The 14423-nt window shown below is 21.7% G+C and overlaps 1 protein-coding gene across 6 annotated transcripts in view; it reads right to left on the reverse strand.

The window, feature by feature from the left end:
- LOC145831548 (serine/threonine-protein kinase N2-like) overlaps nucleotides 1-14423 on the reverse strand; it is a 55046-nt gene that overhangs the window by 11871 nt on the left and 28752 nt on the right. Inside the window, exons 11-17 of one of the 6 annotated variants that reach the window (XM_082938833.1) lie at nucleotides 9144-9330; nucleotides 8900-9085; nucleotides 8535-8555; nucleotides 8285-8317; nucleotides 7059-7118; nucleotides 5162-5222; nucleotides 3987-4147 (exon numbers count right to left, since the gene is read on the reverse strand). In XM_082938833.1, the coding sequence (XP_082794959.1) occupies nucleotides 3987-4147; nucleotides 5162-5222; nucleotides 7059-7118; nucleotides 8285-8317; nucleotides 8535-8555; nucleotides 8900-9085; nucleotides 9144-9330 (709 nt within the window). The remainder of the gene's footprint in view (nucleotides 1-3986; nucleotides 4148-5161; nucleotides 5223-7058; nucleotides 7119-8284; nucleotides 8318-8534; nucleotides 8556-8899; nucleotides 9086-9143; nucleotides 9331-14423) is intronic. The other 5 variants (XM_082938834.1, XM_082938836.1, XM_082938835.1 and 2 more) reach the window with 5 other exon arrangements.

Genomic DNA, 14423 nt, shown 5'->3' on the forward strand with positions numbered 1-14423 from the left:
AAATAGTTCGTTATAAAGTGTTTAAAAAAACATATATACATTATCTGTTTTATTCTGTAGAAAAATTACATTTTATTTTGTGTTAGTTTTCTTTAAAGATGTCGACAATGGTTTGAAAATACTCAACACTGAAATAAGCATATTATCTTATAACCTCAAATATAAATATTTAAGCTGGTAAATGAACCAACAAATTTGAATTATTAAGTTAGTGTGTCGATTAGAAAAGTTAAAACATTTTTTTTAAATGTTGCGAATGTTTTTAATTTATTTTTGGTGAATGAAAAGAAAACTAATATATCTTACTAACTTAAATAAAAAAATTCAACGTATAATCATAAATATATTGAATAAATTTTGCAAAAATTGAAAATATAATTTTTGTACATAACTAACAGTTTACTATTTTAATCAACTTACCCGTTAAGTTGAACTTAAAAAGTTAATACATTTAAACAGAAATTAATTTATTTAACTTATACAAACAACTTTTTATTTACTATGTTCATAAGACAAAATAGCGTTTAAAATTTGGTATAAACCAACATTGTAATTTGTACTCTTTAAGCTTCTAACAAAGTTTTTGCTGATAAGTACATAAACTTATAATATACTTTTTTTAAATATCTACTGTTTTAAGTAATTATTTTAACCAATTAAGCAACTTATTAAGTGATATTTTAATGATCAATAAAGGTCAAATTTTATGGTTTTAGTTGCGATAAACATGTTTTAATTTTTATCACTAAACCAAATAATAATAAACTTTCCTTTATTTCATGTTTTTATAATTAAACCTTGTTAACAAATAGTTAAACTTACTTAAATTTTACGACAGTAATAATAGCTACCAAAACAAGCATTTAAATTGAAAACTTAAAAAGTTATTTGTTTAAACTTAACTTATTTATATTATCGGTATATATTTAACTAAATTAACCTCTAAAAGAATGTTTATGTAAGGAAATTAATTTCATCTTTATAATATTGCTTTATTTATACACAGGAAAAAAAATTAAAGACAATACTTGAGCTATATCTACCCAATTTTTATCATGAGGTTTGTATAAACTTAAAATTAAAAAAAAACAAGTTTAAACTAAAGATATTTAAGTGAGCTATATTTATCTTATGTTTATAATAAATTCCAAAGCACTTACGTTTAGATAGGAGAAAATAATTGTTTGAGACAGTTAACTTTAAGCATCTGAAAATTTCAACTTCCAAATATGGCTTTTAGATGGGGTGGTTTTTACTTTGTAAACAATATTATTACTTTATAATATATGTTATACTTTTTAAATTATATAATTTAGAGTATAGAAACTATATACAAAAGGTTAATCAAACATTTATAATTTTATTTCAAAATAAATGTTTAATTTTATAGAAGTAAAAATTTTACTCCTTTATAAGAATAACTAAGAATTTTATACAAAATTGAATTAACATTTAAAGAATAATTAGGTTGCTTATATAAAAAATAGCTTTGAGAATAATATTACGTATGTACTTCATATTATATATTTCAAATACTAGTTTAATAATCTAAGAAAAATTATATGGATATTTTGTAAAAAATATGAGTTGTTAGTTTCATAATTGCTTAAAATAGTAAAGCTATACTTATGTATTAAAGGTTTAATTTTCTACAGTAAAAATAAAAATGAAATTAATTTCTATATTTTTAAACAATATCATAAATTTGTACAGTATTGTTTGAAATATTAATGTAGGTAGAGTATAATAATGTATGTTTTATTTATGAATATATTGTCAAAAAGTTTAAACTCAATAAAAACCCTTAAAAGTTGTTTTAACAACAAAAAAAAGTTTATTTATATTTTCAGATTTGTTACAGTAAACTAAATAAACTGTGCATAAATTTTACTTATATTAAATAAACTTTATTTACACTATGTATACTGAATGTTTCTATTTTGTAAAAATTTTTATAATTTTATTTTATAAATTTAATAAATTAATTATGTGTTTGTAAAGTTACTTTATTTTTTCAAACTACTATATAGCTAATAATTACTTTTTCAAACTCTTATATTAATATTTATACTTTTTCAGATTTAAATATTTACACATATTTATTGCAACATTGGTTAAGTTGTATAATTAAAAAAGTTTATTCAACAAAACTTACAGAATAAAAGCAAGAAAATATATACAAATTAGTATTAAATTACTTTTTACAGAAATAAAATGTTTTTTTTTTGTATAACATGACAAAAAATAGGTTTAAACAAAAACCTAAGTAGAAAATTACTTCTGTAAATAAAATATTAGTTTTTGAAGAGCAAAAAAGTTGAACTTATTCAACAAAAATTTTATGGTTTTTTGTCTTTAGAAAAGTTTAAAAACTTATCTAAATAAAGTTACGCCTTGAAAAAATTAAGTATTCGTTTAAAAGAATATTGGTATAAAATTAATTTTCAGTGTCTAGTTAATATACAGAAAATAATATTTAATTTACAAGACATAAGTATAAAATTATTTTGGAAAACTGTATATGTATATTTATTTGTAATACAAAATTATCAAAAAGCAAGGTTATCATAATATATATTTGCAGATGAAGCAAAATATTTTAATAAATTTATTTACAGTATGTATACTACTTATGCAAACAACTTTTTTTTTTAAAACTTCGTATTATTTGATAAAAAATAATTGTATATAATTTCGTAACTAAATGCTTTATAAAATGTCAAATATTTAAAAAGTTTTTAGAATTACCATTTAAAAAGAAGATTAATGTGTTAATTTCACGTTGCTTGAAAATATTAAAACACCTAAATAAAATATTTACAACAATAACAACATAAAGAATTTATATTGTTGTATTTACCGTAAAAACAGATATATACAATAATCGCATATAATCTTTGTAATTTTACACTTTGGAGGAATTTAGAATATTTCAAACAAAACTCTTAATTTTCATTCTTTAACGCACCAACGATTTTATATTATTGAGAAAATAATTCTACTTGGTGTCACAGTGTATAAGTGTTCATTGCAATATAAACAAAAATGAAGTTTCAAGAATTATATCATCAGTTTTGCACTTAAGTTTTCAAGCGTATTTGGTGACATATTCTTGTAAAAATTATTATTAAAAGTTGTACAATGCTATAATTATTTTCTTTTTAAATTTTTATTGAATAAAAATTTATAAATATGTTTTGGTCTATACTTGTTTTAATATTCTAAATTAAAATTTTTTATAAGAGTATTAACAATTGTAATATGTTTGTAATCATAACTAATAAACTTCAAAGTTGTTCATAGAATTAGTTACAATTTTACATTATAGCACAAATTTACGTTAAACATTTGTTATAATTTTTTTATAACACTTCAAAACGAAATAAATTAAAAACATTGCGTAATTATTTAAGTATTGCAAAAATGATCGCCATCAAAGCTATTACATGTATATCCAGGAAGTGTAAAAAATACGTAATGAGCTTACAACTTAAAATTTCTCAATTTGTAAATATTACAACTACAAAAACTTTTTAAAAACTTTAAAACATTACGCGTTTGAAGTTGTTTTAACAAAAACTAACAACCCTTATTATGACTTAGTCTATGGTAATAAACTTTTACTTGAGACAAAAAAACATGAATTTTCCCATTTACAAAATTATAGCTTAAAAGTAAAAAAACGTTTTACTTAACGTTTAAATATACTTGAAAACTTGTTTTTTCGGTTAAAATCATTTATATTGTAATTAATTATTAATTACAGTACTTGTTATCAGTACTGTTATTGTAAATTTTTTACTAACATCTACTTAGTTGATGTTCACATTTAAAAAAAGAATTATATTTTTAGATCAAGTAAGTAGATTATTCTTTAGGTATGCTCAGACATTATATTTTGAACAACGAAAAGGGAAACAGCTTGGTTAATAATATTTAATACACTTTAATACATTTTAAATTAACTAAATACATAAAAAACAAACTTTGGCGGTTGTTTAACGCTTCTCTGACTGATTGTCCTGGGAGCGGGTTTTGGAGGGTTCTGATTGGTTGATTTGAAAGAGGGCTGATTCCATTGGATGAAATTTGTTTTTTGTTGTTGCTGCGTTTGGGTGCGAGGCATCGGTTGGGGTTTGAATGATTCCTATTTTATATTATTCGTTTTATATTAACTTACTTTATTTTAACTATTTAATTAAAATAATGTTTTTGTTGCTGAATGATTCCTGTTTAACTACATTTATATTATAATTATTATTATTGTTATTAATATCATTTATATTTATTTATTTATTTATTTATTATTAATATCATTAATATTATCACTTTATGTTATTCATCGTATAATTATTTTAACAACTTATTTCAAATAATACTTTTGTCGTTTGCGGTTTACATATTATTTATTAATAGTTTTAACTAATTCATTTATTTTATATTGTTTATTTTTTTTTTATTTGGTTGATAAAATTTAATTGTTTATTTCAAACTTGTTTTTAATTTTGAGCTTTCGGCATTAGTCGGGATTGAACAAATTTCTAATTAGTTTAATATTTTTATTTTTTTTATTAAAACTTTTACTTTATGTGATTTGATTATTTGTTTTGGTGTGGTTTAATTGGTTTATATTTATTTACAAAAATTATATTTATGGGCTAAAGTAAATAAAACTTTGTTTGTACCTTTTTTAAGGATAGTTTAAATAGAACCCGTTTAAATATTTATTGTTTTTAATTATATTTAGTAATTTTATCATATATACATAAAACTTGAATTAAAAATAAAAAAAAGTCAAAAAATCATTAGATTTTTGTAGAGAGAAGTTCTTTTTTGATTTCGTTTTATTTTTTTAATTATTCATTAATTCAAAATAATAATTACACATAGAAAAAGATCTAAGTAAATTGTCTTTTTTTTTGATGAAATATGACTTCTCAGTGAAATATAAAGTGTAATATAAATAAATGTTTTTATTCTTTTAAATAATAAAGTATTACTCTTATTTATTTAATAATCTTTAAAGTATATTTTAGGATTATAACATAAATTAAAAAAATAGTTTGATATAAACAAACTTTTTAACATTATTGTTTAAACTAAGTTGATGGTCATATTTTTAAAGATTTACAAATAATAATAAAAATAATAAAAAACTTACTTCTCTAAAGCTCTCCACAGCTTTTTTGTACGAAGTTCTTTGCGAACTGTTAATTTGATTTCTGTAAAAAAATATTTATTTAAAAAATAATATTTATTTTCCTTAAAAAAGATATGATGTTTTTACAGTTCTATTAAGATAATAAAAATTAACTTTCGTAAAAACTTTTTATAAAAAACTTAATTTAATATTGTATTTTCAACATGTTAATGTTTTAAAACAAAGTTATCAAAATATTGTATAAAAATTACTTTTTAGAACTTCATTAAATATTCATTACAAATTTTAGCATGATAAATAATAATTTAATCAAAATGCCATAACCTTGTTAATATTCATTATCTTTCAACAAGTTATAATTTGTATGTTTACATAAATTATTGATTAATTTTATTAAAAGATACACACATAATGAATTTGGCAATCAATAAAAGCTTTTGAATATAGACTAATTAAAAATTGGCAAAAATTCAAAAGAAAATTTAAAAACAAGCGCGATTAATTGTAAACATGATAAAAACAAAATACTGGAATGAACAATTTATTTAAATATCACATCAGAATAAAGTGTATACTTTTTAAATGCAAGAAAAAAAAATAAGAGTTACTGGTTATATACGTTAAAAATGTAAAATATTAAGAATTTACTTCTAATATAAAACAAAAATGCGAAAAAATTTACAAATTGAATTAAAAAAAAATCAGACCAAATATATTTTTATTAGTATTAGCAGTAATAACGAGTAACAATTAATAATTGTAGTACTTTATGGCTAATACTTTTTTATGCTCCCATTCCCATTTAAATATAAAGTACAATTAAAAGTTTTTAATGTTTGAATTTCAAAATTGATTGGAAAACGTCCAAATCAAAAACAAAAAATCTGAATCGATTCATAAATACTTAATTTTATTATATCGTTTAAAATTACTCGAAATTTAATGTTGTGCGACGAACAATTAGTTTCCTTAATTCTTTTAATTTTACAATTTTTTATTGTAAGGAATTAAAGGGAAGTTTACTAAGCTTATTTTCTTATAATTTTTTTAAATGGAAACTGTTTTAATAATTTATGAAGGTCTTTAAGGTGGTTTTCAATTAAATTAGGTGCTTAAAGAGTCAGTAAAAATCCAGAATCTAAAAAATTCTAACATGTCCGTATGTATGTTTTTTTTATTAAAAAGTTTAAATTACAAAACCGTAATTCATCAAGTAAAAATTAAGATAATTCAGTTGTTTTTAATCATGACCAATGTTATAAAATTTTATAAAACTTAATAGAGTCTTGATTTCTAAGAAAATGGTTTACTGGTGTAAAAACAATAAAAAAGCTTTACAAAAACAATAAAGTGTCATAAAAGTACACAAACAACTTGAAAAAGGCATATGAAACCAATTGCTTGTATTTGAAAAATATAAAACACAATTTTACACTATGGAAAAACCCTTGTATCTAACCATTTTTTCTACCTAAATAATAACACCATTTTGTATATTCTTATATATGTTAAATTATGTCTTCAAAAGTATATTTCACCAAAAATTTAAGAAAGGTTTTATTAAATATGTAAACAATCTTAAGTTTATCATAAAAAACCATAAGTTTTCACAGATAATTTTTTGTTCTAAAAAAATCATCAGTATTTTATTAGTAAGTTTTGTTGTTTAAATATACACATACATATTTAAACAACCGTTTTTTAGTCAGTTAGTTTACATGCTGAATATTTTCATATCTGAGTATGAAACTGTATTAATTTCTGCATATTTATATATGTTTATACCAGCCTTTATCTTTATATAACTAGCTATTATGTATATATTCAAGAATGAACATACATGCCATTATTTATATTTTTCCCTAAACCATCACAAGTTTTTATTAATTTTTTTCACCTGTTAAAAGACTGAGATGGAATTTGCATATTCAACCACTTAGGCATATGAACGTGATTTCTTAAAATATATTTTAATAAAATTATAGATAATAAATATAATATACAACCAATTTTATTAATTCATAGATAATATACATTCAACCAATAAGATTCAATTAAATTATATTTGTTAATGTATATAATTATAAATAAAATAAGTAATAAATAGTTATTTAAGTTTACTTAAGTTTTTATTTAAAAGTTTAATTTAAATATATATATATATAATATTATGGTTTATATTATGTACTAAAACATTTTAATTAAAGGTAATATTGAAATAGTATGCCTCAATCAGACTTGATGCTTATTAGTTTAATATTAGGGTAAATAATAGTATGTTTCAATAAAGCTCCTAAAATAATAACATAATATTGCCTAGATTAGTATGAATCATTATGACAGGAAGAAAATATTAATCTATAGCATTTAGAGGAGTTTAAAAATTAATTATTTATAAAAAAAGTATGAAGATAGAATTGGTTATTATTTAACAGCTGTAAACATAAAATTTACATATATATATATAGATGAATCAAATGAATTTAAAACAAAAATCACACAAAACGTTGCCACATTTTTTAATTGGTAAGTTTAATAATTATTACAGTGATAATTACCCTTTTTTATAAAAGCAGCGATGGCAATCTTTGAGTCAAAAAAAACTGTCCTGAGTGACCTTAAACACTACCTTAAGTGACTCTGAGTTTTTTTTTTTTTTCAAATCCTTAAAAAAGTTAAAAAACTTTTCATCATAAAAATATAGTTTTCAATTAAATTAGTCAAATAATAAATAAATAATGAAACTAAATCTACTATATCTTATTCAAAAAGTAGAAAAAAACTTGCCTGAGATTTTCAGAAATCCTAAAACTACCCTGAGATTTTTATAAAAAACAAAACTATCCTAAAGTAAGCCTGAATCAAAAAAAAATTCATTATATCCTGTGAGTTTGTGGCAATCCTGTATTATAACTTTAACAATTAATTAATCATAACTTAAAATGAAAGATCAACAAAACAAATGGGTACACCAGCATAGACATAGCAGTTTCATTTACAATTTTTCAAAATGATAAACAATCATGATTGTCAACATTACAACTACGATTCGTACAAAAGTTGATTTCAAAATAAAAAGCACACCATACTTAAAATGAAAAAGCAAAATATTTTAAAACATACTCTTCAAGTTCTTTGATGACACTTTTGCTCTGACTATAATCATTTTAAATTTTTTATGGTTTTTAAAACATTTTAAATATATTTAAAATTATTTTTTGTAAAAACAAACAATCGTTTAACATTATTTTGTATTTTTGGTTATTTCTTAAACTCAAAAAAACTTCACATAGTTAAAATTAGTTAAATTATAAAAATAATAACAAATAAATCAAAATTCACACCAAATAAAAACAAGCAATTTTAAACAAACTTTTCTAATTCCTCAATGGCTCTAGAATTGTAACGATTTTATTTTATTTATCATTATTATCTAGTTTAAAGAGAAAAAATCAAACATTTTTTATTTAGTTTTATAAAAAGAAGATCACTAAATAAAGTCAAGAAAAAAATAATTTGCCCTTTTTTAAAGTTATTGTATAAAAATTAAATCAAATGTTATTTTCAAATTTATTTGCTTAAGTTTTATTAAAGGCTTAGATATTTTTTGTCGTAAAATTTGAATAAATCTTATTATACGGTTATATTCCAAAAACAAATCTAATATTTTATTATTAATGAAATAAAACAATTAAAAAAAAAAAATTAATTATCAACAATCAATTTAAATATAAATACCTGTCGAGTTCTTCGACGGAACTTTTTCTGTTCTGCGACTTGGGCAGGTTCCAAGTGGGTTCCCTTGACAACTTGGGAGCAGATTTGCCTGCATCTTGACTGTACACAGACTTGTTCGCGTCCACACCAGGTTTTTCCTGCTCTCTGAGTTCCAATTTGCCCTTCAGCTGGTCAGAAATGTCTTGTCTGTACGAATTATACTTTGAAGCGTCTGAAAAACAAAAAATTAATAATTTTAACAAACTTGTGTTTGTCCGTGTGTACGATTGACGTCAGCACGGGTTCTGGCGTAGCAACCGCCCCGATGTCCTGGTTGCCAGGGGCGTCGTTACCGGGGACGGTCTCGTACTTGTTGCTGGCTGCTCTCGCCATCAAGCGACCCCAAGTGGCGACATTTATTGAAGCTTGTTTGGCGCGTTTGAATGTTGTTCCTGATGATTTTTATTATAAATATAATATTTTTGTTGTTAGTTGTTTTTATTTTTATTATAAATATAATATTTTTGTTGTTAGTTGTTTTGATTTTTATTAAATGTAAATCAAATTGTTCCTAGTATTTTTTATATTTCTTATATTTATTTATATCTAGAATTTATTACATTTATATATTGTTTTTGAAGTTATTATTTTTGCTGTCTTCTTTGGCGCGTTTGAATTTGGTGCCTAGATCTTATTATTTTTGTTATTATTATTATCTTTCTTTAACAACTTTACTATTTTGTTATTGTTTATTCAAGTAGCGACATTTATAATGGCTTGTTTTTGTAAAGCCTTATATGTTTTATAAAAATATTAACTATTAATATAATTTAATATGACCAAGTGGAAACATTTATTTAAGTTTGTTTTGCTTTTTAAAGGTACCTTACAATATAAAATATTTAGAACTATTTTTCTAATCCACTTTAGATATTTATTTTATCAATTGACCATATTAATAATGGCTTGTGACTAAGTGACGTATGACTATTAAAATTTGGGAAATATTACGACACTGTTTATAATCTGAACCAGTTTGATTCAGTAAAAATGTTCACTGGTATGTTTAAATAAATAGGAATGGTTGCTTACTATGCGTAGTTGAATTTGAATATTGGGAGAAATAGAAAGCAAAAATTAATTAAATCGAGTCACTAGACTATCTAATGCTAAAATGTCTTTCTTAACCTTAAAATTTGCTCTATATGACGTAACAAAGCAATTTAGCGAATTAATCAACAAATTTTCTCGTATGTTCGAGTTTGGAGAAAAAAGATAATTTAGTTTAACAAAAAAAATTAAGTTTAATTATTAATGTTCTTGTTAAAAGGTAATAAAAGTTTGAAGTAAATTAATAATAAATTTGTCATGCTGTCAACTACGATTAGAGTTTGTTATACATAATTAATTTTATTTATGCCATAAACAAAGTTACTGCATTTTAGTTATGTATGTGTTCATAAAATATTTATATAAAAGTTTTATAAGTTACAAACTTCTTTAAAAAACTTTTAAATGTTTTAAGTTATTCAAACTTATAAATTTAGTTTACTTTAAAATTTGGTAAAAAAATCCATAACTTAATAAAATACATAAACTAAATAAATTTTATAGTAAATAAAACTCTATTTAAACTAAAACAAAACTTTAAATTTATAAGTTTAATAGTTTTCTAAAGATTAATACAAACTATTATTTTCTAAATAACCAGAAATGATTATAATTAATTGAGCTGAAATAAACTACAAAACAATAAAATAAACAAAACTTGAACGAGAATAACTTTTAATAAAACATTAATTAACTTTCTTTAAAAAATTATACTTCGAGTGTTAACATTATGAGAGATTGAACTTAATAATAACATAATTTGTTATTTACAGTTAATTTATTTTATCTTTTTTTAACTACTATATCACATAGTTTTCTAATAAATTAGTATAAATACAAAATATCAACAAAACTAATATATGAACAAAATAAAATAAAATTTTAGTATTTAACTTAAAATTAGACTTATTTAAAATTGTTTTTCATCGTTCTTGAAATAAATAAATTTTATATTTAATGTTACGAAGACCTTTTATTTATAGATTTTTTCTATAATATTTTGTAAAAATTTATTTTTAAAACCGGTTAATTACAACAAACTTGTAAAAATTTAGCTTTCAATAAGTTAATGAGTGTTTTATTAAAATATACAGATAACAGAGAAAAACAAATGCAATTTCAAAGATAAGTAATAAAGTTGAACAAGAATACTTGAACTTCAGGAGCTAAGGTAATTTTTGCAGAAACTTTTAAATACACAGGTTAACATTTAAAATAGCGCCTAAAGATATACAAACTTGTACTTATTTCTCGGTAAACGCCATACTAAAGTGCAAATTAAAAGATTACAAGTAATTCTAAGATTTTGAAGATACGTGTAAAAAAATGCCTTTGTGAAATTGTGTAAAAACTTTTATATGTTTCTAGTAATACAATTTAGTTCTTAAATTTGGGAATTTTAAATAAAAATTAAATAAATTAATACTTTACAAAAATTTTTTTTATTGTTTATTATTTGTTAATTTAACTTGAGATATTAATTTTAACTTTTTTTAATTTTTCCAACATTTACCAATGCTCCTAACCTTTAAAAAAAACTTTTGTAACATATTTAATTATTTTCCCATTAATCAAGTAAAAAGCATCATTTTTGCGAAGCTGTTTTACAACCTATATATTTACTACAAATAACATGTATTTCTACTGATATTCAGATAAAAATGTTTCAAAACTTGCTTTTTTTAAACCCTTATGCCAATGAAAGAACTTACTCTTTCAAATTTCAAAATCTATAATTTTTTTTTTACATTCGAAGAGGAACTATAAAAAAGTTATATAAACTATTATTTTTATATTTGCTAAAACAAGCAAAAAAAAACACGTGTTTATATATGTATTTAAATCTTAATTTATAAGTTACAGTATACAACAAATTTTTTTAAATAAATGATATATTCTAAATGTGAGACCGTTATAATTTCTTAACAGTTCAATTATTTCCCATTAATCACCATAAAAAACAGGATATTCTGAGAAATTTTACAACTTTACATACAGCTGCAAGCTATTAAGCACCAGTATTTTATGAAAAAGCACTTTATGTTCAAAAGAGCCGGATAAACAATGAGCACTTGAAACAAAAAGCTCCAAGCTACAGAGATAAAAGATTGCCTACAGAAGGCAATGCTACTAACACTTTGCTAAGAAGTAACACGAAAAAGTTTTTAATGTTTACTGACATAATTCGTTGAAATATTGCGTAACCTGCTTGTGAAAACTTTTTGATTTTTATAAAAATGATTAAGACTTAAGCAAAAAAGCTATATTACAACTACAAAATACGAGATCGCCTACAGAAGGCAATGCTACTAGATTTTGATTTGAAAAAGTTTAGAGATAAGTTTGTATAAGTAACAATTCATGATTTCTAAGAAGGCATTGCTACTAAAACATTGCTAAGTGAAAAAGTTTTGAACAGTTTTAATGTTTACTAATACAATTCTTCGAAATATTGCACAACTTGAAAAACTTACGTTTTTGATTGTGACTTTTGCGAGGCAACTATGTTATTTACATTATAATATCAAAGATACGAGATTGCCTACAGAAGGCAATGCTACTCACATAAAGTTTTGAGGTAATTTTAATGTTTACTAATAAAAGTATTGTACTTAAACAAGTGGTTTACTTGTGTAAAAGTTCATAATTTCTTAGAAAACTTACTTAGCTTTTATAATATTTACTCAATTTTTTTTTTGTTGACTAAAAAATATAATGATTATTCTAAAAAAATGTTTAATTAGTACTACTAATTTTGAAATTAGACTGCTAGCTTTTTTATTACGAGATATAAAAATTATTTGAAGCAACCTAATGTCTTTATTAAAATTAAGGATTTAAAATATTATACTAATTGATATATTTTTATAAAAGTTTATTTTATACTTATTAAAATCCCATTTTAAATCAGGGTAAGTTTAATTTTAGAATTAATAAGAATGTAATAAGAATGTTTACACCAATATTTGCTTGAAAAAAAAACCTGCTATATTTCTTTTTATGGCTACAAAGTTAAATATAGTTTGCAAAGCATGCAATGTTTATCAAATGGGAGGTTATAAAAGTCGCTGCAATTAGAGAAATTTGGGTGTATTTACAAGCTGACATTATATAACATAATAATCGTACAATTTGCAACTTTGAAAAATTTTCTAACTGAGTAGAATGTATGTAGAAAAATTAAAGTCAAAACAAGACTGTATGTACTGTTAAAAACTCTATAGAATTTATAAATAGGGTGGCATTTATTATAGTTTACAAGTATGAATTTTGTATGAAAACTCATACTGAAAACTTATAGCTTACTATTTATTTACATGTTTGTTTATAAACTAACAACTATAATATTAAAATATTTTCTGATTAATAATGTTATAATGCTATCTGAGTGTAAAATTATTTTATTTTTAAATAAAATATGACCTCTATCACTTAAAATTCAGCATTTTTTCAATTAATTTGTAATAATATATAAATATGAGTAATAAATATTATAATTTACTTTTTCTTTGTTTAAAAATGTATAGCGTTTGCTTATAAAATGTAATATGTTTCGTTTTTATTGGTATTTTTATAATTAAATTATTAAAAATAGAGGTTTTTAATTTATACTGCAACAAATATTATCTTTGTCTAACAGAAAAATTTCCTTTTAAAAATCTAAATATTATAATACAAGATTCAGCATTATTTTCAATTAAACTGTAATTATATATAAATGAGAGTAATAAATAACAAAAGCAGAGTTTTGACAGAAGTCATTCGACCGTGAAGTGGCAATCGAATGAATTTAATTTAAGATATATGCGCTTTATTGAGTGATTTGAATTTATTGTTTGATTAATTAGCTTTAAATTAAACATCAACTTAGGTTTATACGAATTCTTTTCTATAATGTTAATATAGTTATATAATATTTGTTATAATAGTTATAAATAAGTAAATAAATGTAGTTAGTAAGATTATTTAATAAAACTTTAGCTCTTTTAGATTTTATTATTAATCATAATTTAAAATAGACTGATTAATTTAAGTGTTTTTTTTTGTATTACTTTATTTTTTTAAGCATATATAGATGTTTTATAGCGTGTTTTAAAATGACAAGTTTTAGATTCATTATGCAAACCTGCTTTAGATAAGGTAAAACTTTTAAAATATTTAAGTTAATTTATAACTGAATTAAGTTAATTAATTTAAGAATTTCTTTTAAATACTTATCCTAATCTGCTACTTGTAAATACAAATTAAATCACAGTTACAAAGATAGAAACACTTACAAAATTCTTATCAAAACAAAACCAGTGAACCTAATGTTGTTTTAACTTAACAGCTAAATGGATTTTGTTTGTAAGTGTTTAAAAAGAGGAAGTCTAAAGTTTTTTAAAAACACAAACATTTGTTATTACAAAACTATTTGTAAAAGAAGATTTTATAC

This window comes from Thalia democratica, chromosome 3 (genome assembly GCF_965202585.1).
Source record: "Thalia democratica chromosome 3, ktThaDemo2.hap1.1, whole genome shotgun sequence".
In the NCBI taxonomy this organism is placed as follows: Eukaryota; Metazoa; Chordata; class Thaliacea; order Salpida; family Salpidae; genus Thalia; species Thalia democratica.